This window comes from Gracilinanus agilis, chromosome 4 (genome assembly GCF_016433145.1).
Source record: "Gracilinanus agilis isolate LMUSP501 chromosome 4, AgileGrace, whole genome shotgun sequence".
Classification (NCBI taxonomy): Eukaryota; Metazoa; Chordata; class Mammalia; order Didelphimorphia; family Didelphidae; genus Gracilinanus; species Gracilinanus agilis.
In genome coordinates, this window is record NC_058133.1 from 73,977,042 (window position 1) to 74,003,399 (window position 26,358).

At 36.1% G+C, this 26,358-nt stretch overlaps 1 protein-coding gene across 1 annotated transcript in view; it reads left to right on the forward strand.

The window, feature by feature from the left end:
- RALGPS2 (Ral GEF with PH domain and SH3 binding motif 2) overlaps positions 1–25,262 on the forward strand; it is a 160,919-nt gene extending 135,657 nt beyond the window's left edge. Inside the window, exons 12-19 of the mRNA XM_044674893.1 lie at positions 64–215; positions 971–1,025; positions 4,900–4,977; positions 6,565–6,670; positions 8,346–8,438; positions 18,656–18,761; positions 19,878–19,969; positions 24,299–25,262. Of these exons, the coding sequence (XP_044530828.1) occupies positions 64–215; positions 971–1,025; positions 4,900–4,977; positions 6,565–6,670; positions 8,346–8,438; positions 18,656–18,761; positions 19,878–19,969; positions 24,299–24,328 (712 nt within the window). The 3' untranslated portion in view covers positions 24,329–25,262. The remainder of the gene's footprint in view (positions 1–63; positions 216–970; positions 1,026–4,899; positions 4,978–6,564; positions 6,671–8,345; positions 8,439–18,655; positions 18,762–19,877; positions 19,970–24,298) is intronic.
- Positions 25,263–26,358: the final 1,096 nt, after the last annotated feature.

Consider the following 26,358-nt stretch of genomic DNA (forward strand, 5'->3'; position numbering starts at 1 on the left):
TGTGTCTTCATTGCCCTAAAGTAAGTGTAATAAAATACAAGACTAATTTTTTTCTCTTTCCAGTTTCATTCATAAAATGAACACAGCAGAATTTAAGAGTGCAACATTCCCCAATGCAGGGCCAAGACATCTACTGGATGACAGTGTCATGGAGCCCCATGCACCATCCCGAGGACAGGCAGAAAGCTCTACTTTGTCTAGTGGAATATCTATAGGTAAGGAGTGTGCCTTCAGAATCATTACAAAATATGCTCACTGGGGATTCTTCTAAAGATTTCAATTTAATTGACCTTGTACCAAAGAGGAGCCAAGTGGCTTCTACAAACTGAAATATAATAATTTTTAAAATCATTTTTATATTCTCAGTTCACATTATTATGATATGAAAATATCTAACTTTAATTTTTAAAAAAATTTGATAGATATTAAAATTTTGAAAATGAAAGTGAGCCCAGATTTTCTTTCATGTCATTTATATATTCTCTTTTAAAACCTATATTCTAATATTTTAACAAATTCATGTAGTAGTATCTATCAGTTTCAGGCTAGGCAAGAATTTTGTTTTTAGAGCTACACTAGGATATTTGGATGCTAATATTCATTTTATGACCACAGTTACAGAACTTACTCTATAGGTAGCTAGATGGAACAGTAGATAGAGCTCTGTGCCTTGAGTCAGGAAGCTCTGAATTCAAAACCATCCTCAAAACACTTAGTGGCTGAAGTAACCCTGGATAAGTCACTTAATAGCTGTCTGCATCAGTTTCCTCAGCTATGAAATGGGGATAATAGTAGCACCCAGGTCCCAAGGTTATTGTGAGGATCAAATGAGATAATCTTTGCAAAGTGCTTAGCACAGTACCTGGCCCATAGAAATTAATATATAAATGATGATATTGGTGACGATTATATTCAAACTGGATGAAAACTTGTTTGGCTTTTTTTTTTAAACAATAATTTTTGTTTTTAGGTAGCAGTGATGGTTCTGAGCTTAGTGAAGAAACCTCGTGGCCTGCCTTTGAAAGGTAAGACAAATTTCTTACTTGAAAATTCTGAATTGGATTTCTCTCTTCACTATATGTACCCTATAGACTCACTTTAAGCACTAGAAATTGATGTTGGAAGCCTGAAATTTTAAGTGACAAGGTTAGATTCTTCTCCATACAAAAGTGAACTCACCAATCACTTCTGTGCCAAACATGTATTTATTTTTGAGGCATCCAGTTATGTAGAAAGTCTTCTGTGAGAAACCTAAGAGGAAGCTACTCCCTGCTCTGATTCACTTTTTAGTCTGCCGTGAATGAGAAGAAATGTACCCAGTCAGTGAGCAAGTATTTATGAAATACTTCTTATGTGCCAGGCCCTGTCCTAAGCTCTGGACATGTTAAAAAAAAGGCCAAAACCTGATCTTTGATGACAATGGATTCTAGAAGGGAGAAAACATGTAAACAATTATGTTATAAACAATGTATATACACACATGATAAACTAGAGATAATCAAGCCAAGGCGGGGTCGTTAGCAATAAGGAGGATTGGGACAGGCTTTTTTCCTGAGTGTGGGCCTGAATGGATGAAATGCAGAGGAAGACAGGAAGTTAGGAGGCAAGGATAGGCTGGGAGAGCATTCCAAGTATGGGGAAAGCCAATAAAAATGGATAGAATGGGGTGGCTAGGTGGCTTGGGGATTGAGAGCCAGACTTAGAGGCAGGAAGTCCTGAGTTCAAGTTTGGCCTCAGACACATTATAGCTATGTGACCCTGGGCAAGTCATTTAACCTCCACTGCCTATCCCATACCATTCTTCTGCCTTGGAACCAATACTTGTATCAATTCTAAGTCAGAAGGTAAGGATTTTAAGTTGTTGTTTTTTTCATTGCATGTAATCTAGTTAGTGTCATGCCTAAGAAACAGCTGCTGTTAAGATTATGTAATATCAATTCATTGCAGACCTTGTCACCACTGTTTTTTGATTTGATCCAGTTTTGTTTAGCAGCATGTGAATAGGAGTGAAGGAAGCCAATGACAGGAATGATCCAAGACTGGGGTTTGGCAACAGATTAAGAGGGCGAGGGATTCTAGTCTGACTTGAGACACCTTGTATAGTTGAATTTAAAGTCTTAATATAAACGAGAATGTTCCAAGAGTCCTGGATGGTCTAAAGAAGATTACATTCAAAAGTATTTATGGTATAATAACAATAATAGAATTACCCTGCCAGATTTGTCCTAAAGTTGTCTGAATTTTAGAGCCTTCCTTATCTGTGACTTTAGCATTCCAGTCATTACTGCCACTAGCTTAGCTGTATCACTCTGTTCTAGTGACACGACCTCTCTGGAAGGAAACAGCATATATTGGAGAGAATATTAGACATGGAGTCAGAATGGGTTCAGCTTCTGCCTTTCACACTTAACTTCTTGGGAAACCACAGGCATTGTCACTTCACCCTCATCTATTATAAATTGAGTCATGCCTGTCTCACAGGATAGTTTTGAGTTTTAAATAAGATAATGTAAAGTGTTTTGTGTACTTTAAATTGTAGTATTATATTATATTAAATTATAATATATATTAAATTACTAATATAAAATTAAATTATTAAAAATATATTAAATTATAGTAATTATAATATATAACATAGACAATTATGTATTACACATAGAATATAAAATCTATAACATATGAAATAATAATATAATTAATCATGTGATTATTAACTCAATTTCCTCATCTATAAAAAAGGTGATTAACTGAAATGATCCCTTCCAGCACTATAAAAGGCATGGCACCTTTAACCATTCTGGAGAGCAAGCAGCCCCACACTTCATCTATTCCCATGGCAGGCATTGTGTTATTTATTAAGTTGAAATATAAATAATGTTATTTTCCAGGTGTAATTGAACATTTTCAGTAGCATAGAAAGTTTTTATTTACCCTGTGTAAATTAACGGTGTAGTATTTTCCCCACACTACCTAATTTTCTGATTGTATCATTTGATGTAAAAGATCAGAGTTGTTTGCATGTAGCAAATGACATACAGAATTTACATAAAATGTAACATTAGTATCTGAGCTCCAATGGAAAAAAGAGGAGAATAAGAGTAATAATGTTAGAATTAAAATTCTTTGAAGGCTCACTCCATATTTCTAGTCCTTTGAGCAATCAGTAAATATAACCAGTGTTTTATATTATTCTTGACTGAAATGATTTAGGAATAAAATAGATACAAGCCACAAATGATACTTGCATTATCTGCTTAAACTGAAACAACTTTTGCTGAAATTTGACTTTCTCATCCCTATATCTGCCAGTTTTACAAAAAACTAGAAAGGAAATATTCTTATTCTATCAGGATTTCAAGTTATAAATATAAGTGAATTAATAATACAAATTTTGAAAGAGAAAAGAAAAGCAGAAATTAAATTTTAATACATATCTTCATAAAGACTTCTAATCCATATGTGATACAGGTAGTTTTAGTAATGCTGAATCTTTGGATATCAAAATGTTTTTTCAATATTTATTTTCTTCTGGATTTAAAATTTTCAGTGTCCTCAAGTTTGCTTTTTTCTACTATTTCCTTTTTAAATTATTTATTTATTTAGGTGGGGCAGAGGCAAGACTTAACCTTTACTCTTTTCGCTTACATTTTCCTAAAAGGAAAAAGCAGAAGAGTTTCTAACACCTTAGATTTTCCTTCTAGAAGAAGAACCAATCCATGCCATCAGCTGTTGACTACAGATAATTTTAGGGAGTACTAAAAATTGTGTTATAGATTCTTTTGGTAACACCTTGGGAATTACTAAAGTGATAATGTGTTGAATGAGTCTGGCAGCTTCATTATGAGGACACTCCAGAAGTGACCTTCAGAAATCCCTAAAACTTAGCAACAGGTTTTCTGCTTTTCAGACATTTGTAACTAAAAGCTGCAACTAAAACTGCCATCATTGTGCCAAATTTAAATCATATAGCATGTCATGGAAAATTGCAAGTAAGTTAAATAAATGTTGCCCAAATGAAATTCAGACAAGAAATAAGCTAGAAAAAAATAAAACCATACCTAAGACTCTACTGACAATAGAGAGAAGCACTCAAAATACTATACTTAGTGTGTAAAGTTCTTTAAGTAAATATGCATCCTATATTTGCTGTTGCTTAAGATAACAAAATGTTTTTCATTTTAAATATTATTTGCTAACAGTGCTACTTCTAACTTTCCCCCAGGCAAAAAGGAGTCTCAGTGTCTAGAGATGGGTTTTTCTTTTCTTAACAATCACATAACATTTGGAATAAATAATGCCTCAAAGTGTTTTTCTAGAACACTTTTTAACCACTGACTAATATAAAAAAAAATACTGTCAATATCTAGTTAATGATTTGCCACTTTTCTTCGACCTCTCTTAGGATCATAAAGAAATTAATAGATAGTTCATATTTAGAGGCTTTGTTGAATTTTAGGTGTCTTCATAGGGACATAAAGTAAAAATGAAATACCCACGCCATTCAGGTATCACTACTCAAATTTGAATTCAAGGAGATATAATAGGAGCTAATTGTCATTGTATTTTTAAATGTTTCTGTATTTTTTGGTATACTTTGTAAATCTATAACACCTGAATTCTTTACAAAAATTATGGTGATCAAAGTCTGATGATGACTGTCAATCACATTAATAATTAAATTTTTTTTTAGCGGAACTGACATCACCTGTTAAATGAAATGATTTTTAAAAAATATGCTGCATGCTTTTTTAAAAAGAGAGAACTCATCAGATACTGCACATTTGTAAGAAATAGTCAGCTATATTACAGGGAGAAACTATTATACTGTTCTAGGTACTGATGATGATTATGTGGATAAAAGTATATGTAATATATACAATTTATAATGGAATCCAACAGGAACAGATTATACCATTCTCTCGGTCCGGTGACAAGAGTGGCACGAAATGGCTATCGGGGCCACATGAAGGCCAGCAGGTACAATTCCCCTGCATTCAGGGGTTACAGAATTTCCCTCTGGTGTTGGTGATTGGCTTAAGTGGGTGTGGTCTGAATTATTCCTATTCCCTCCCAAATCATTAGTTAAAATTTAACCAAAAATTCCAAAATAACTCTCCTTTCATGATTTAATGCCTAGATTATTTTGCAAATATGGCTCCCTTCTGACCTACAAATGATTGCTAGCACCTTGCATCTTTGTAGCAAATTCTTAAAGACGCTTTCAAGTAGGTATCTTTAAAGTGCCTAGGTCTTATTGATGCTTTTAGTCATCAGGTTGGCACAAAGCTGCTTGTTAAACATAAGGCTTCATTTAACGTCTTTTCTTTGCTAACATCTCCACATTCAGTCTGTCTTTTTAATTGTGGCATCAGGTAAATTTTAGGTGATAAATTTAGACCAGCCATTCACAAAGCCATCATATTTCTAATAATCGTTATATCTTGAAAATCTTGTTCTTTCAGCCTAATTAAACTAGGTTCTTTCTGCACCGGAATAGCTAATTGTGGAAATAAATGAGAGGAAACAGCCAATTCATCATATTTACTATAAGAGAGCAAGTGTTAATTCTTATGTTCATTTGATGGTGTCTGAATTAGCCTTTATGCATGTGGCTTCAAATTTATAGCTCTAGTAAAATTTTTCTAGTGATTATCAGATTTTAAGTCACTTTGAAGACACCTAAATTATTATATTAGATCAGCTAATAGGCTAGAGTTTACATTGATTTTTTAAGGACTTCTATATTTCATATGACATCTATAGAGAACTATGTGTTCAATCTGGTTCCGTACAGAAAGTTTTTCTTTTCAAATATAAGAACTTAAACTAATTGAAAAAAATCATTTGTTTTTTCATTATTTATTATTATTGTTATTCTTGTTGTTACTGTCTTGAGATATATGGAAAAGAAGCCTGAGGTTTTTTTGTTCATATTCATTTCCTAAGCAGCCTGAAGGCTATGATGGAATTACTTGTATATTATAATATTAAATCATCTAATCATCAAGTTTTCTGATCTGAATTGTTACTGCTTCTATAACTTGTTTCAGGTATTTTTAAATCAAATTAAGTATGTTTTGTTTGAGCTTTTGCTGTGGTTTTGTTTGGTTTTGTTTTTTTGTTGTTGCTGCCTTTTTGTTTTGTTTATGCCGTTTTTACTTAAATGATTGACAAAAAAGAATCCTTAACTTTCTCACCTGTACTAAAAAAACTCTAATGGGGAAAACCTATGTATATCTATAGCAGTAATGTAATAGTATAGCATCTTTAAAAGGAAAAATTCCTTTAAATCTTATTCAGTTAAATTAGTATATTCTTTTAAGCCTGTGTGTTCCGATATATAACAAAGTTCCTTATTTTGAACCACCTACTGGATTTAATAACTTCTTAATTAACTTTTATGAGTTTATAAATTTCAGATAAATTTTTTCTCTGAGTTCTAAGAAATGAAGTAGCACAGTTTTAAAATTAAGAATAACATTTCATTTAATTATTACTTGCGTTGATAGCTGCTTAAACAAAAGCCCTAACATGTTCTTTTTTCTTTGTTTTACATAATTATAGTTCTGCAGAGTCAGAAGATTTGGCTGTACATCTATATCCAGGAGCAGTTACCATTCAAGGTGTTCTCAGGAGGAAAACCATTTTAAAAGAAGGCAAAAAGCCTACAGTAAGACTTAATCATGTAATATTTCTCGTAAATATGAAACTGCATTTGTTGGGGTCTAAAATATGTGATAATAAACTTAAGGAATATCAGCCAATATGACTTGTATGTAATCTGATTTTATTTATAAAACATCTGTTACTGAAAAGTTGAATTTTAAGTAAAATAATATCTTAAATTCATCTTTTTATTTAAAGGATATCTGTTTTCTATCCCTTACAAAACAAAGAATCACCCTGTGATCTCATTATAAATACAGGATTTTCATAATACAGGATTTTTGTCTATGTCATTTGCTTGAAGCCTTTTGTCTCATTGTTTTAGTTCTCTAGAATCTGTATGTCCAGAATTCTGAATATATAGACTGCTGGGAGACTTTCTGTAATTATGGCAAACGGGAAAAAGATCCATTCCACTTGGGATTGTAACCTTATATTCAAAATAATTAACATGAAAATCAGTGCATGCTTTCTAAATTGGGAAGAATCTCTAGTATTTAACCTAATTTAATATGAATAACACATGTGTTTAGTGCTACACCCCAATAACAGATTTTTATAGATATGCTGCTGTTACTAATGACTATTTAGGATAATTGTTGTCCTTTTTACTTTAAATTTGTTAAGACTCATAAAACATAATGGAGTAGAAAGATCACTGACCTGGTAGTCAGGAGACTTGGATACTAATCACAGTTCTACCACCACTAGCTAAGTGATGTTGGACAAATCACAACTTCTCAGAGCCTCCATTTCCTCATCTATAAAATGAGGGAACTAAACTAGGTAATCTCCAAGGTTACTTCCTTCTTTGAAATTCTTTGATTTAAAAACATGAATCATGTAACCATGGAAAGTTTTTCTAAAAATAAAATAAATTCTATTAAAAAAATAAATTAAATGGCTACACCAAGCCTTTCACTATGACAATGTACTTTGAGATATCCTCTTAAAAAGTAAGCATTTAGTTTAGCTTTGGTTTTTTGAGAAATATGACCTCTTTTGTTGCATTACTGAAAGGCACTGGCAAATTCTATTGTGCTTAGCTAATTCTTTAATAGACTTAAAGCTGGAAGGGACCATCATCTGGCCATTTCATCCAACTCCTACAGAGAAGAAAACTGAGGCTCCATTAGTTTAAGTCGCTTACCCAGAACACAGAGAACAAGTGGCTGAGCCAAGGATTGAACACAGATTTTCTGACTCCAAATCCAGCCCTCTTTGGACCATTGACAGCAAGAAGTATAATTCCCAGCCTTATTCTGATTATACTTCTTTTAAAAATCACCATATCCCCAAAAAAACTAAAAATATGATTACTTGTCAAAATAGAGGATATAGTGATTTCTTAATCTACTCCATTTCCTTTTCTCCCTTTCCTGTCCGAAAGGTTAGAATCTGATTGACTGCCCTTGGTTCAGTTCTGGTGCCTGGTCCACTGGTGACTGGCATCGGCTGCCTCAGCTCTGTAGTAGCTGCCTTTGTTGAGCTTTACTTTCATTATGTTGAATCTTTAAATGCATCAGGTATTAGGGGAAAGAAGTCTACTGTGGAACAGAGGAAAAGGGGTTTTCTCCTGTCATATAACTGTCTAAAAGACCTCTATAGTCAGACTCATAGTTCTTAGTAATGGCATTTAGATGTTTTAATCTATTAATTTGGTTCTTTTCTCTTTCCAGGTAGCATCTTGGACAAAATATTGGGCAGCTTTGTGTGGGACGCAACTTTTTTACTATGCTGCCAAGTCCCTAAAGGCTACAGAAAGGAAGCATGTAAGTATGTGAGGGTATCTGTGTATGTAGAGTCACTCACCTACCTTGACCTGCCAATAATGCTAAATTGTGATTTTCTAACATGTGCCTAGGGCAGCTAGAGATAGAGCAATGGGCCTGGAGTTAGGAAGACTCATCTTCCTAAGTTCAACTACAGCCTCAGACACTTATTAGCTCTGTGACTCTGAGCAACCAATTGCCTCAGTTTCTTCATCTGTAAAATGAGCTGGAGAAAGAAAAGGCAAATAATCTAGTATCTTTGCTCAAAAAACCACCCAATGGGATCACAAAAAATTGGACAAGAGTGAAAAGTGAACCACAAAAAAATATATTCCCAAGAGATTTTTAAGGATGATATTTTTCTGATTTCAGAAGTTCTGACATACTTCCTTCTTAAATTTCTCAGAGCCCTTTCTCTGGACCCCTCCTTTGCAAGATCACTTTCAGTATTGTAGTTATATGTCTGTGTCTGTGTTCTGTTTCACCTGAAATACACCCTCTCCCACAATTAAAAGTTCCAGAGGGCAAAGAATGAATCTCATTTCTTCATATTCCCAATACTTAGCAAAATGTGTATAGCAACTTAGTAGATACTGTATTAATACTCAGATTTTCAATAATCTCTACTAAAGCAAGGATACTTTTTCTTAGTTTGACGTTTTTGGTGATAGCTGTTATGGATTTTGGGGATGTCGTTGTGAACATTCTAGATAAATTCTGATTGAAAGGAATTCAACAGACAGATCATTTAACTCAAGCATGTGAGCCTGACCCTGTGGTTTCAGTTACTGAAGAGATGAACAAACCAGATACTCCTTTCCAAGTGTTCTTCATTCATTTCTTGACTTGAGGCCCTTGTTTGAGTTTAGTACTTTGATTTTCTTTTCCATCTAATGAGATGTAATTTATGGTTTGATAACTTTTCTTGTATTTTAAAATTTTGAGTCTTGGTTTCTTTATGAGCATAGTCCTGTTTAAATTTCTACTTGCAAAATTATAATCTCAAACCTGAAACCTAATAATAAGCAACACATTACCACCAAAAAAGGGTATTTTTCATTTCACCTTCTTCTAAATATGTTTCTAAAATGTATTTGATTTTTAATCAAGATGTTTCACAAATCTCAAGTAAAGCCCTAGGATGTTCCAAATATAGTAATATTTAATATCTATCTGGGAAGATCCAAAACTTATTGAACAAATAAATATTGGAAACAGCTAAATGCCTCAGTGAATGGAGAGCCAAGCCTGGAGATGGGAGATTCTGGGTTAAAGCCTGGCCTTAGATACTACCTAGCTGTGTGACTGAGCAAGTCACTGAACCCTAGTTGCCTAGCCCTTACTATTCTTCTGCCTTGGAACCACATTTGGTATCCATTCTCAGAAAGAAGGTAAGAGTTTTAAAGAGAGAGAGAGAGACAGACAGAAGAGACCTACTAACCTCATTGGTTCAAACTCCCTCATTTTAAAGTGGAATCAGCCAAAGCCAAGACTTTCTTAAAAAGGACTTTCTCAAAACTTCATTGATTTTTTGATATATGTAAAACTCAGTGGAATTGTGCGTCGGCTAAGGGGCGGGGGGATGGGGGGGTTGGGGGAGAGGGAAAGAACATGAAACATGTAACTATGGGAAAATATGAAAAATAAAAATTTAGATAAATAGATGAACTAATGAATGAGTGAATGAATAAATAAATAAATAAAATGCTTCATTGATTTTTAAAAAACAAACAACAACAACAAAACAGTGACACAGCCTGGACTAGAAACCAAGTCTCCTGAATCCTAAGGGAAGAGATTTTTTTTTCTTTTGCTCAGGTATTTTGAATGAGGTATACCATGAGGTATAAGTTGGGGGAAAGGGAAAAATATAAATTCTATGCATTTCTTTCCTGGTGCCTTATTTTTCTTCACTTTTTTTTTCCCAAAAAAGAAAGGCTTGGCTTATTTATCTCTAAATTTTCACCCTCTCTCTAGAAGTTTCAATTCTTCTTTAAATATCTACTTCTTTTTTTTTAGGACATTTTTTTATTCCTTAACTTCTGTGTATTGGCTCCTAGGTGGAAGAGTGGTAAGGGTGGGCAATGGGGGTCAAGTGACTTGTCCAGGGTCACACAGCTGGGAAGTGCTGAGGCTGGTTTTGAACCTTGGACCTCCCGTCTCTAGGTCTGACTCTCAATCCACTGAGCTACCCAGCTGCCCCAATATCATCTACTTCTAAAAACTTAGGTATTAACTTCCTGATATTAGAGCTGGGTGGGGTCTTAGAGAAGGATGTTCAGTTGATCAGTGAGGAAATTAAGGCCCAGAGAGTTTATGATATATTCATTGTCACATGGCTACTTAGTGGAATATCAGAGACTACTACCTCAGTTCTTTGATCTGAATTCTTAATATTGAAAGCAGGCAAAAAAGCATTTATTACTCTCTTACTATGTGCCCAGCCACTACGCAAAATGCTAGAGATACTGATGCAAACAAAAAGGAAGCTATTAGACCTTGCCCTCAAGGACTAGGAGCCATTGATAGAAGTTCCAAGACAGTAAGAGTTCTTTAGGTACAAAATAGTTTGTTTCAGACTTAGTATGTTCCCCAGGTCTTAGCTGCTTTTCTCTATGTAGGCTCTGAATTAAATGGCCACTGAGATCCCTTTCAACTGTGATTATTCTGAATTTTGCAGTGACCTGCATAAAGTGTGTGCTACTCTTCTTTTAACTATGACCAAATGGCTGCTTTTTATGATTTAAGTGCTGGTTGATCCCCTGCCTGAAAAAGAAGGTAAAAGGGCTAAATAAATTCCATTTTACTCTTCAGAATCTCAGAAAATGAACTATTCCTTTTTTTAAAAATGATAGGACAAAAATAAAAAGATATCCTTATCTCTGTCAAAATTAGGGGTTCAAAGAATGCAAGACATAGAAGGAATAGAGAAAAGTTCACTGAATGTTTGGAACCAAGTCACAGGGTATAAGATTCTACCTCTCAAAGGAAAACTGGCACCTCCTGAAGAGCAGGCAACTACTTGAAATCTAAGGATTCTGTGGATACATCAATGGAGTCAGGAAAGAGGGCCTCCAATGTGTGTTAGAGAAAAAAGAAATAAGTAAGGGGAATTGCTTATTTTTTGCTGAGAGGTTCCAAGGCCACTATTTGTTGTATCCAAAGTCCTAAGCACATAATAAGCCTTGCACATTGACTGGCTGACCGACGAACCTAGTCTTCAGTCTCTGCATCTCTGCTAGTGCATTCCTTGCTTACCACAGGCATTCCCAGATTTCTTCCGTGTTAAAAATACCCTGACAACTTGATGGTCACTTCAAGCCATTGTCCTGTATCTGTCCTCCCTTTTATATCTAGATTACTAGAAAACACAACCTACACTCTTTGCTTACACTCTTTCTTCTCCCACTTACTTGTTAACCCCTTTGCAATAGAGCTTTCAACTTAATCACTTGACTAAAGCTGCCGTTTCTAGAAGTTACCTATTACACTAGTCCTTGTTCTCCTTGGTATAGAATGTAAAGTACTTGAGAGCAGGGTTTCTTGTCCTACATCAGCAACACCAAGCACAGTGTCTGCCCATTATTAAATGGGCATTTAATAAATATGTGTTGATGGTTTAAAGTATGAAGAGTTCACAAGCCCAAAAAAGAAGCTTGATAATATGTTTCTCTTCCATGATCCTATCCCAGACCCTCTTCATTTCTCCTTTACTATTTTGCTTGGTAATCTCATCTTCAGTTAATTCAATTCTAATCTCTTTGTACATAATTCTCAGGTCTACTCAACCTGTCCTAACCTTTTTCCTCACCTTCAGTCTAGCATCACAACTGCCTCTGAACATCCCATACTGGCAATCTCATAGACCAATTCAACAAGTCCAAACTTGAACTTGTTATCTAATCCCTATTCCCAAAACTTCCCTCTTCTAACCTGTTGTTATCAAGGGTACCATCATTCTGCCAGCCCCATGCCTAGTAGTGATATCAAGTCAAAGGATATTTAGGTACAGTTGACTAACTTTGGGGAACATAGTTCCAAATTATTTTTCTAGAATGCCTGTGTCTTGTTCCAATTCCTTTAACAATGTATCAGTGTGCCTGTTTTCCCGCAGCTCCCCCAACATAATTTTTCTTTTTTGTCAACTTTACTAATCTAATTTGTGCATGAAGTGGAACCTCAGGGTTACTCCTATAGAGAATTTCTGTAATTCTTGGTTTTGCTTTTAAATATATTATATTTTTCAGGTTTGATCATTCTCTCAATGAGAAAGACTTTTAGGCCCACTTAAAGGTTTTTTGTTTGCTTTTTTATTGCCAAAACATTATGAAGGGTAGGTATTTTATAGTGTAATGAAGATATCCAAATCTGACAACTTACCTGGATTTTTTTCTGACATCAGTTTTAGTATGGCCTTGAATGAAAAAATGAGTTTCATCAGTAAAAAACACCTTTTTCCAATCTTCAAAAATCTAGTCCTTATATTTTCTTTCCCAGGACAAGGGGTTTTTCTTTACAGGAACAACAAAAGTCTTGAATTTCTAAATTCGAGAAGCCAACTTCACACTGTAGAGGAATCTCCTCCAGCTTCTACTTCTTTCTTAAAAGTATTTGCTTTTTTTTTTCCTGAGGCTTGCACTGTTTTGCCATAATAATTTGTTGGTTCTTAGCCTTGTTTTTTGTTTTCTATCACATTTTTCCTTTGGTGCAACTGCTTCTGTTTCACCATGGGCTTGAGTGATCCTTGAAACACTTTATTTTCCCTCAAGCCTTTTTGTCTTACTAATAAAATATACTTTTTAAGAGCCACACAACTCTTGCCCATATAATACTATTCATTTTTTAAAACTACAGAATTAAAAACACAACAAAAAAGAACAATAATACATGAGCATACATTAAATCCTAAATTCATATTTTAGGGAAGAAGGGAGTGAAGTAAACATATATTGCCTACTATGTGCCAGATATTATAGTAAACCCTTTTTAAAAAAAACACAAGTATTATGTTATTGAGTCCTCACAACAAGCCTGGGATGTAAGTGCTCCTGCTCTCTCCATTTTACAGTTGGTTGTACTGAGGCAAGCAGGATAAATAACTTGCCCTGGATCACATACCTAGTAAGTGTCAAATCCAGAAAAAATTGGATTTGAACTCAGATCTTCCTAGTACCAACTGATAACTAACTAAAGATGAGAAACCAGCTAAGTGTGGTTTCATCTGGTTAAGATCAGACATTCTGATTCACCCTAGCATTAATAGAAGCACACATGAATGACCACTACTGTCATGAATTAAACCATATCAAAATTATTCTTTAGAGTGATGATACTCTTTTGTAGTGTAGGAATGGTTATCAGACCTGAGACTTAAATGGAAACAGGGATTCCAAAAGGCAGATGTGAGGAGGAAGAAGAACATTTCAAGCATGGGGATGGTATTTTTTAAAAGGCATAGAGTCAGTGGAATGTTGTAAATGGGAAAGAAGATGATGATAATACCTTATTAAGAACTTGGTAGCATTTGCCTATTGGCCCTAAAATCTTCCTTTTTAAAGAAATTTACTACCTCGTTTGGTCTTCCTCTGAATGCCAGGCCCTTGGAACATCAATATATATGTTATCTCCACAAAAGTTCATGAAACTCTTCATTGCTTAAGACCATGCCTGTCTGTTTCTGGATTAGAATGAACATAGAGATCATGGGAAGTATGTAAGGGAGAATAATGTGAAATTATGGAATGAACCTCGGGGAAGAAAGGTTGCTGAATCATGAGAGAAGGGGGAACATTATGGAAGTGGTAGTAAGGAATAAATAATATGCTCACTCCTCCTCTCTCCTCATGTGTCTCAGGTAGAAGAGAGATATGGTACCCAGCTTCTTTCAGTCCTGGAGAACATAGCCAGAAATTTATGCATTCTGGGGGAGCCAGATCTATGACAAAAAAAATGAAAGGAGAGTGCTTGCACTTCCCCGAGGAAGGGAAAGATAACAGCATGCTAGAGAGATTAAGAAAGCTTTCACATAAGTGATTGCACTTGAACTCAACCTTAAAAGGAAGCCTGGAATTCTTAGAGGCAGAAGTGAGGAAGGGATGCATCCTGGGCATGAGACACATCTTACATGGATGCCCAAGAGGCAAGAGCTAAAATGTAGAGTTATGGAAATGACTAGGAAACTAGTTTGGCTAGAATATTGAGTTCTAGAAGGGGAAGAATAGAAAATCTATCTGTAAAGGTTTGTGGGAGCCAGATTTTGAAGGTCTTAAATGCCAGGCCAACCAGTTTCTATTTTGTCCCAGGAGCTTTATGGAGCTCCTGAAGATCTTTGAGTTAACCAATGAAAAGACTAGGAGAACCTCTTAGAGTTTTATCACATGAATAACTTAACTGTTAATTTTTGCTGTGATTCACAAAAGTGGGCTTCAGGGCCTTTAAAGGTTGCAGGGATTGGAGTAGGGAAATATATTTTAATTAGATTTCTTTATAAGTGCTCATCTTCAAAGTTAACAGTATAATCAAGATCAATCTCTATCCTCAGATAAGTTATTTTCTCTTGAAAGACATTCTTCAAAACACTTGTTGATAAGAAGCATTTGGTTAGTTGCAGCTCTGATTATGACATAAAAGGAATATTTCTTTCCAAGTTTGGAGAAAATTAAGTGGTTATCATACTTCTTCTGAGGGAGAATTTATCTTACTAGCCTATTGAGTTATACTAGCATGTGTTCTTATCCTGAACAGCACCTCTTTATTTAAGTATGTCTACAGGTTACAGGTTTAAAATGTATGGGCTCTTGTGGCACAGCCCCAGGTGGCTCCAAGGTTAACATACTCATCACTTAGTGTATATACTGCATGCCCCCAGACTAGTTAAATAAATCTTCTTGTTAGGATATTTTCACCTTGAAGTAGTTTTCTGCCAAATTTTTAGCATAGATCCCTATAATTTCCATTCTTACTTTATATTTTAATAAATTATTTTTTGTAGTACTAATTGTTTCAAATATAATCGTAAGTTCATATAAGACTTGAACTATTGTCCTCTGCAAATTCACAGTGAAATCAATTCACGATGAAATTACTAGCTTTGATGTTATTATCTAGGAATTCTTCAAAAATTGATTTAAGCGGGCAGCTGGGTAGCTCAGTGGAGTGAGAGTCAGGCCTAGAGACGGGAGGTCCTAGGTTCAAACCCGGTCTCAGCCACTTCCCAGCTGTGTGACCCTGGGCAAGTCACTTGACCCCCCCATTGCCCACCCTTACCCATCTTCCACCTATGAGACAATACACCGAAGTACAAGGGTTTAAAAAAAATTAATTTAAGCATCTTTAGGAGAAAGCATATTCAGACAGTTCTAGTTTAACATGATTTTTACTTCCAACATTTTCCCTTTTTTCCCCACAATTAATGCAGTTAAATACTTTCTAAAAATGTTTATTTTACTTGAATGCTGGTTGAAAAACTAAGCCTATGTCCTCACTAGTAAGAATAGACATAATTTTCAAATCACTGTTTCTACTTGGTCTTAACTAAAGAGCACTGATTCATTGTTTAGGGAAATTAAGGAATCTGCAAATAACTATCCTTGTTTTCTTATTTGGAGGTAGATGACAACATTTTCTTCATGTGAATGACAAAATCTGCTATCTTAAAAAGAGAGTGGTTTAACATAAAATATTTTTTAAATTTTTGATGGGAAGGAAGTCATAATAAGGAAGTAGATTCACTGCAGACACGTGTTTTGCGTTGCATGAGAACTGCTTATGAGATACTATGATTATTTGTGCTTTTCTTCTTAAATGTTTAAAAATTCAAATCTAAAATCATGAAGGAAATTAGATTGATTTTCAAGACATTAATGCAAAGAAAAGAAATAACATGTTTCAGAGAATTCTCCTGGTTTAAATTTCTAGATTGAATAATGTATTCCAGCAGTCAGACTTTTGGAGTAGGTTAGAAAGAAAAATCAGGAGATCATATTAAACTCCTTTGAAAAGGCATAAGCCATCAAACCAGCAAGTAAAGGAAATTATACAAGTTCTTCTTGGAATTTATTTACCTTAAAACAACCTGATTTCTATTTTCCATTTCCAGAATACTTTCATATTTTTAATATGTGGGTCATCATCTTTATCTATCAGTCTTCAAATAGGACAATGAAAATAATTCGATGATTAGATAGAACAGTCAGATTGAGTCTTCATTCAAAAGATAAATGCAAATTTTCCAAAAACAGAATATTCCTTGTTGTATCTTTATTTATTAGATGAAGTTTGTATTTTGATTTATTGGGAAGAAATAATATGTGATTATTCATGTCAAACTCTATCCCCTCTGGAGAGGAGGAAAGTAAAAATTATAAGAATTATTTTCTCTAGATTTATATTTTGCTTAGTCACTGTAAAGCCTGGTCTTTAAATCTGCCTCCTTCCTTTTCCAATTATTGTGAAAAAGTTTTGGAGAATATAGACAATTTGTTTCAGTTTAATGCTGTGATGACTATAAACTTTGCAGAATTCTAAAAGTTGTATTATTCTGAATTGAAAATTAGTATTACACTGAGTAGAATTTAGCATTAAGCTTCACCAATGATGTTATTTAAGCAGAAATTGATTTTTTTATCTAGGTTTTAGGTAATTTTATGAACTCTTTGATACTGATGTGGTTGGATCTTATATAGGCAGGAGAAGCAGCTGTTTCTCCAGGATAATATAAGAAATTCCAACAAGCCCATGTCCTCAAAATACCTCAGTTGGTCTGCCGCAAAGCCTAAAATTCCCACAATTATAGTAATTTCTTTGGGGTAAGGCATGCTTTTCAAATGCCAAAATTAAATATTTCCTTAGAGATGTATCACATTAACCTATTGTCACTGTTTAGGTATATATGCACAGTTGTCTGAGAGGAACTATATGAATAGAATTTATAAAAGCTAAGTTTTGATAGGCCAGTGGTGACCAAATAAACATCCCAGCCTCCCTGTTGTGAAGTATCTCTAGCACTACCTCATCTATCCGTAGCCCTCACACTCAGCCTCTTTCCCTTCAGGCTGGCCACCATTCAAGCTCCCATTGTCCTCCCTTTTCAGCCCCTCTTGGCGATCAAGTATAAGTGGAAAATGCTTCCCTCCAGCCTCCAGATTACGTGGCAGCTGCGCAGGAACCTTTTAGGGTTGGGGGGGCCCCACCAGGTTATTGTTTTTTGTGGGGAAGAGAGTGAGCTGTCTGGGATGAGCCAAACAAAAAGATTATGACCTTGGGGTTAGCCTAAGTTCCTTGTCACTTTTCCCTTACCTCATATCCTTCTTGCAAAATCATTTCATTCCTCCCTCCACCTATTTCCATATTTTTCTTTTCTTTCTACACACAGAGCCCAGTTCATGCCCTCATTTCCTCTCATCTAGATTGTTGAATTATCCTAATTGGGCTCCCAGCCTTCGTCTCTTCCCATTCAAGTTCATCTTCCATATAATAGCTAAATCGACCTCCCTAATATTCCAGCCTGGCCATGTTATTCACTCTTTTACTTAGTGTATGTATCAGAAGGAAATACATATTCATTAAGTTCTCACAAGGAGGTGCCAGACATTGTGTGGAGTTCTTTACAGATTTGATCCTCACAGCAACTGCGGGAGTTAAAAGTGCTGTTATTATCCCCATTTTGTTCAGGCCTGTACGAGTCTTCAAGACCTCTTGAGGTTTTCTTGCCAAAGATACTGCCATTTCCTTCACCAGCTCATTTTACAGATGAGGAAGCAGAAGCAGAGTTAAGTGCCATGTTCAGGGTCACATAGCTAATAAGCGTCAAAGGCCTTGAGCTCAGATCTTTCTGACTCCAGGCTCAGCATTCTATTCACTTCACTTCTTAGCTGCTCCCTTTTTATAGATGAGGAAACCAAGGCAGACAGGTTACCCAGGATCACCAAACTAAGAAATGTCTGAGGCAAGATTTGAACTTGGGTCTTCCTGATTTCAAGCCTAGCCCTTTATCCTGTAGCTCCTAACTGCCTCCGTGGAAAATCCAGAGGAACCCTATTACCTATAGGAAATTTTATTTCATCTTTGTCTTCTCTTTTTGAATTTCTCTTTTTTTGCATAAGTTCTATAATATACATAAGCATTAATAAATATATACATATGAGAGTATGTGCTCAATTTTTTAACAATAGGATATATTACCTCCTTTTTAATAAATGTTCTTGTTTTATCCTTAGTTCAAATCTACATCAAATAAGAATGTATCTGTCGTAGGATGGATGGTGATGATGGCTGATGATCCTGAACACCCAGATCTCTTCTTGCTGACAGACTCTGAGAAAGGTAATTAAATTCAGGGTCCTATTTATTTATCTTTTATTTAACATCTCACTCCATAATGGTAAACATATCCTGCACCACTCTGCTCTGCCTTACCCCGCCAGGCCCAATCACTTGATAACTTCATCAGCTTCCAAAGCATAATTTACCTTCCAAGCTGGTAAGTCTCAGCTCTGTATATCCAGGCATCATCTCTTTTCTGAGCTCCACACCTAAATCTTCAACCACTTTTTATACATTTAGATGTATAAACTTAACCTATAAAAAACAGAAGTCTTATCTTTTTCCCCAAACCCACACCTCTTCCAGACCTATCTGTTTCTGTCCAGGACACCACCATTGTAAATATTAAAAATGATAAAGGCTTTGTTACACCATCTAGTTCTAGTACCAGGATCGCAGACTTGGGGTCATCCTGTCACCCTTGACTGCTTACTCTCTTTTAGTACACGTATCCATTCAGGGGCCAGATGTTGTCCTTTTTACCTCCACAACCCCCCCCCCAACTCTTCTCTCCATTGATGGAGCTTCCGTCTTAGCCAAAGCCCTCATGTCCACCCAGAGAGACCTATCACACAACTTTCCCATTGGTCTCCTAGCCTCAGATCTCTCCCTATATCCTTCTCCTACTCAGTAAACTGCAGTGACTTCGTGGTGCCCCTGAGAGCAGGGAGAAGCTTCCAAGGCCCCAGGCCTTTCCAGCCAGTCTGGCCTTCTCATCTCTGTGCCTCTGCCAATCGTCCAAGCACTAACATTTATGGCAAGCTGTTCCTGATCCCCTCAGCTTCTGGTGCCTTCCTCCATTGCATCCTCTTCTTTATTCCATGTATATTTTTACACGTACTTGTTGTCTCCTAACCCAAGAGAATAAGCTTCCTAAAAAAAAGGAACTCTCTGACTTTTGTTTTTGTATGCCTCCATGCCTAGCCTTTATTAAGCGTTTAATCATTGCCAATTAGGGTTTAATCATTTTGGCCTACTTTGGGGAAAATATAACATGGAAGAAATAAACATTAATGGCAAACTGACATTTGAATTTGACGGTATCAGCATTTTTTATTTACCACTGCTTAAAAGTCATTTTTCTCTTGACTTTTTTGTTTTTTCTTCTCAATTTAGGAAACTCGTACAAGTTTCAAGCTGGTAATAGAATGAATGCAATGCTGTGGTTCAAACATTTGAGCGCAGCCTGCCAAAGCAACAGACAACAGGTGAGTTGACGGCTTTAGAGCATTACTAGAGTACAATATAACTTGTATATTTAAAAGTGATTGTGGGGGCAGCTAGCAGGCTCAGTAGATTAGAGCTAGGCCTACAGACCCAGGAGGTCCTGGGTTCTAATCTGACCTCAGACACTTCTTAGCTGGGTGGCCCTGAACAAGACACTTAACCCCCATTGCCTCGCCGTTACTGCTCTTCTGCCTTGGGACCAATACACAGTATTGATTCCAAGGCAAAAGGTAAAGGCTTTTTTTTCAAATGAGAGAAGATTAGAGGCCTTTTCCTGAATGTGGACTGAACAGATAGCATTGTTTACATTGTTTTTCCTGCACTGGCATAAAATAAACTTCCTTAATAGATTTTCCCATCTGTAATTTCTATAATTTTGAAATTGCCAAAAAAGAAGCATTGTGCTGTCGATGAGGAGCTCACTCTTGGCGGTTAGCTTTGACTGCATACATTTAAGAACCATCCATCATTTTCATTTGAAAGCCAAACACTGCTGGTGTGAGCACTCAGGGCTTGAGATTGCTGAATATAGCCAGTGACTCCAAGGAGATATTTGATCTATAGAAGTGGCCCAGGTGGACAAATTCACCACTCTGTAGAGCTTGTCAAGAACTTTTTATACATAATTAGGCAATATGATTGAACATAATCTCTTATAACAAAGAACAGAAAATGAATTAGTAAAAAACATTTTTTGGATCCATTTCCACTTAATCAGATTCAGATTACTTCCCCAAACACTACTAAAATTGAAGCAGAGTTTGAATTTTCTTTACTGAAACAACTATAGCCCCAAGGCAATTTTTTTTTCCAAACCCTTGTACTTCGGTGCATTGTCTCATAGGTGGAAGATTGGCAAGGGTGGGCAATGGGGGTCAAGTGACTTGCCCAGGGTCACACAGCTGGGAAGTGGCTGAGGCCGGGTTTGAACCTAGGACCTCCCGTCTCTAGGCCTGACTCTCACTCCACTGAGCTACCCAGCTGCCCCCCCCAAGGCAATTTTTAATTGGGACATTGTACATCCTTTAAGTGTCGATTTTCAATGTTATATTAGGTTTTGGAAGTGAAAAGGCAAGCCTAACATATACATCTCATTTCATCTCAACATCTTACAAAAAACCCTTAGAATTCCAAAGCATATTGGGGAAAAAACCCCACTTACTTAGGAGCTTGGTATTTGAAAAAACAGTGTTCCTATATTTTAATATTTTTTAGGAATACTTCTACATGGCCCTTTGGGGAAGGCGTGTGAAAGTAAGGAGAGTCTGTGGACCTATGACTGCCCAGTACAGAATTCCCCTCTACTGACACAATAGGAGAAGCATTATACCCAACAGATTCTCCACAAGAGTGTGCCCTAATATACAACATGCCCCCAAACTGGTCACTAGTGATAACTAGCATCACTAACTCTAAGGCAGGTAGTTGCTTGGCTGGATGATATTCAGGAAGCCAGACATCTTTCTTGTTTGTGTCAGATTGAACACGGAAGCAAAATGGACCCCTGCTCTCTGGGAATTCTTCTGAGGGGCCTCCCAGCTCTGTAAAAAAAAGCGATTTGAGGAGGAGGAGAATGTCAGTAATGAGGAGCCTCCAAGGCAGAGATGATAGATGAGCATAGTTCTTATCCATGACTTTCCTTAAGTGTTCCAGAGGGGAGCCAGTTTTATCAGACTCGAGGTCTTCCTTGGTTCTTTTCACATCCCTGGAATGCCAGTGCAGCAGCCAGATCACTGGATTGCTTACCTATCATCTCTCAGTCATGACTAGCCCCACTCCTATTTTCTTTGTTGTTACGATTAAAAATGATGAAGACTGATATAATAATATAAATTAGTAGTTTAATTAAAGCCATGGCCATGCTGGTAAAATCATTACACCACGCGCTGGTAAGAATTCAAACTGCCTCCACCATTTTTACCTTTTGTACCTTCCAGCATCTGCTGACTCAGAGAGGGACTTCCTCCTCACCCAGGAGATTTAACCCCTCTCTTACATCATCATACTTCCTGTTTGCCATGAGGAATCATGGGAAATGTAGTTTCAAAGTCCCTCACGTGTCCATAGAAACTATATATATACTTTTAGATGGCATCTCCCAAATTCCAATTTTACATTGTACAAGGGCCATGATTTTCATTAAATACTACTCGTCCTTCTAACAGGATGTATTTTAAAAATTGAAAATAAAAATAACCTTTTTATAACTTTATCACTGGAAGACAAAACTAACGCCCAGTTTTGCTGGCTAACATTTCTTTCTAGAGATACACTTCTATAAAACACTTAAATATCCCAAAACACATTCCTGTATATATTTTTTAAAACCCTTAACTTCTGCGTATTGGCTCCTAGGTGGAAGAGTGGTAAGGGGTGGGCAATGGGGGTCAAGTGACTTGCCCAGGGTCACACAGCTGGGAAGTGTCTAAGGCCGGATTTGAACCTGGGACCTCCCGTCTCTAGGCCTGACTCTCAATCCACTGAGCTACCCAGCTGCCCCCATTCCTGTATATTTTAAACTAAAACATTATATAAATGTAAGGAGGCTCTTATTATCCATTCTAACCCCTATTTTTTATATATGTGATAAGGAACTTTGAAGCCCAGAAGGGTTATGAGTTTCCCATAGTCCTATTCCAAGCTCAGGACAGGAGAAAGATAGTGAAAGGCATGAGGTAGTAGGTAGTGCTAAATGGGCTTTTTTTATGTAAAAAAGCAACATAATTATGTAGTGAGAGAAAGGCTGGATGTGGAGACCTAGATTCCAGCTCTGGTCACTTGCTAATTTTATGACCACCTCCAATTAATTTAACCTCTCCAAGCCTCAGTTTTCTCATTTGCAGAATGGTGGTACATTTTTCAACACAATTTTACAAACATAAAACATTCTAAGGTGTCTTCATCATCATCATTTATAGAGGGGGAGAATATAAGGAGGCACACTGGCAAATTTTCCACATCACAGAATCAAAATCAGTTTTTAAGTTACAGGACTTTATTTTGGTTACTTTTTTTTAATCTTTCTAAAATAAACTGTATACTTCCTTGCCTTGTAACTAAACAAAATGACCATTATTAGTTTGGTTTTTTTTAAAGGACTTTTCCTAATAACTAAATGTTGTTATAAACTTTGTTATTAGTAAATTACGTGTTAAAACCTGGTGAGACTGCAGGGACTGTTTTGAGGTACATATTATAGAGGAAAAGCACCTCAAAAAGGTACATCAGTTTTGGCTACTGAAAGTCTTATTTCATGGTTACTTTCTTAAATAGAAGTTGCCAAATAAAATGTTGCCTCAATAAAATGACTTCTTTTCAGAAAGAACATTAATTCTTTTAGGCAGCTTTTGTTCTGTTTAGTGCTCTTTTAAGAGGCGTTGTCTAAATGGAACACATACAGGAGTAAACACTTTCTACCATCCTCAAGTAACTACACTGCTGAAAATATCCCAAACTAAAACAAATTAATACAGAGAACCAGAAGAAAAATTATCTGGGGTTAGAGAGGCATCTAGGTGGCTCAGTGGATGATGCAAAGTCAGGCCTGGAGACGGAAGGTCCTGGATTTAAATCTGGCCTCAGACACTAGCTGTGTATGATCTGGGCAAGTCACTTAACCCCATTGCCTAGCCCTTACCACTCTTCTGCCTTGGAACTGGTTGTATCAATTCTGATGCCAAAAGTAAGGGTTTTATTTTGTTTTGGGGTCTGTTTTGGATTCTTTTAAGTCCCAACTAAAATCTCACCTTCAGGAAGCCTTTCCTAATCCTCTTAATTAATTCCAGTGCTCTCCCTCTTTTAATTATTTCCTATAGATCCTCTCTACAGCTTGCTTTGGATAAAGTTGTTTATGGGTTGTCTCACTCATTGGGTCGTAAGCTCCTTCAGGGCAGGCTCTCTCTTTTGCTGCTTTTTGTATACCCAGCACTTAACACAATGCCTGGCACATAGTAGGCCCTTGATAGCTGTTCACAGAATTGAATCAGATTTCTGTCTTGGCTCTGGTGGAGTTAAAGCACTGCCAGCAAAACTGCAGTACAGCCACCAAATTGGAATCTAACTAGGCAGTATTTTACAAAATGGACATCATTTAATTTGTGGTTTTCTGAGTTAGGGTACAGCTCAGAGGATATCACTGCTCTGGCCTGAGGAGGTTTTTGGTATACTATATTCAGTTTTTTAAAAATGTGTCATTTGGATTCCCTGAGTAAACTCAAATGACAGAGGTTGACGTGAGCATCTTGCCTAAGTGACATAAAAAATGTTGGGACAGCTTAACAAAAGTAAAAGTCCTCCTCATTGTTTTTCAGGTTCCTACCAACTTGATGACTTTTGAATAAAGACAGGTTAAAAGCCTGAAAAAGAAGACAGATGAACTATGGCTCACAAGCAAGGAGGAAGGACCTGATGAATGTGTGCCAGCTCTACAAATGTGTGCCAGGACAGAGCCTTCGGGCTCAACCTCTAGACTTTGGGGAACTGAACAAACAAACATAAGCACTAATTTCAGGGAATGGCCTCCCAATGAGTGGTGTTCCCAAAGTGAAACATTGGAGTTGCAACATGAACTGCCATGGACCATGCTTCTTTTCTCTGAACTGACCTGTGGAAACCACTGCCTTAAAGAGTGAAAGGAAAAACAACATGAAACACCAAATAGTGTGTGTGAGACTTCTGGCGGTGCTGTGCTTAGGATAGATTGTAGCTAGTTTGCATTTCTTTTAACTTTCTACTAATTTTGAAGTGGGGGAGGGGGGAGTCACATTTTTTAGATATTCTTTAAAGAAAAAAAAAGTAAAACATTTCTTAAGGGTTACATTATAAGGAGCTGGGTTCGAACTGTGGATATAAAGAAATTTTCACATTCTAGGGATTCTACCAGCAGCCCACTTTAAGAACTCTTCTCATCCTCCATCCACGTGTAGCCCCACTTTCTCTCAAACCACGAGTGGAAGAACTGTAATTGTAATAATGTGATGGGGGGAGGGGTTATTGTTGTCAATGTTTTTATTATTGTTTTCAACACTAAACTTGCAATTCTTAGTACTGTATGGGGAACATTATTTTCTGCAGGAGACACAAAGGCTGAGTATTCATACACCAAACACTTGGGGGTGGGGGTTATTTTTGTTGAAAGAGCTAGAAAAGCATGAATGTTTCTAACTGGGTTTAAAATTTAGTCCCATTGTCTGATTCCACAGGCATTTGCATCACTGAATGGAGATAGACTGAGGAGCGAAGTATAATCTTAAACTAGACATCCTCCCCAAAGATAATAACCAGACCACATCATTGGAAGGATCATCCAGTTTTCCAGTCACATGTGATTTATGTCAGTAAGGTATTAGCCCACCTGACAGGCTCAGAATAGTGTTTAAACTACAGAGTGCCAGAGTTTTATTTTCTTGAAATTATTCATTTTGATTATTATTCAAGAAGAAACTCAGTAGCACATTTGGTTTAAAGGCTTCCCATTGTGTATATGATTTTGTTTTTTTTTTTTAAATAAATTGAACATGGAAAAATTTTTTATCTTAAGATGGATATAGTAAAATAATCATTTTGAAAGGGAAAAATATAATGTATGAATGAATTTGGGACAAAGATTAAACAATAAGAACCTTCTTATACAAGCTACCCTTTATAATAAGACATTTTTCTAGAAACTTAGTAAAGACCTTTAACAGGAAATCATATCCTTTTAGTTAAATTTTATATCTGTGTTTTGAATTCCAAATTGTGCTGTCTTCTATGCAACACTCCATTTAACTCCAGAAATATAAAGAGGAGACAAATGATTCCAATATAGTCTAAGTCCCATCACCTCAGAACTTCAAAATGAGCACCTGAACAAAGATTTAACTATTTGGTCAGCCACACAATTATCACTAAATAAACTTTTGAGGCCTCTTGCATTTTAAAAGTAGCTCAAATTAAGAAATATTACATGACATTTTATAGGGATTGATTTCTGTCTCCACATTCCTATTATAAAATTAGCCTCATGTAAAATGAATAATTTTCTTAGAAAGTGTTACTTTTTTTTTTGCTCTCTACCATAAGTATTTAGCCCTTGATCCTGTGAAATTTAAAAAAAAATAATATTATTAAACCCATAAATAAATAAGGATCAATTATGGTGAGAAAGGGGATGTTATGCAAAGTCTTTCTAAATGTTAAGTTCTATGGATTTCTTTGTTTCTGATAGCAATTGCTTAGTATGTATCTGATATAAGGCAGTTAGAAACAACATGTGATTTCGTATCCATTATCTTCTGGTTTTGTCTATTGTATGAGATAATGGTTTTGACTTTAAAATGTTTTATTTTGGAAAGCGACATGAATTGGAAGATGACAAAAGAAGTTGCCT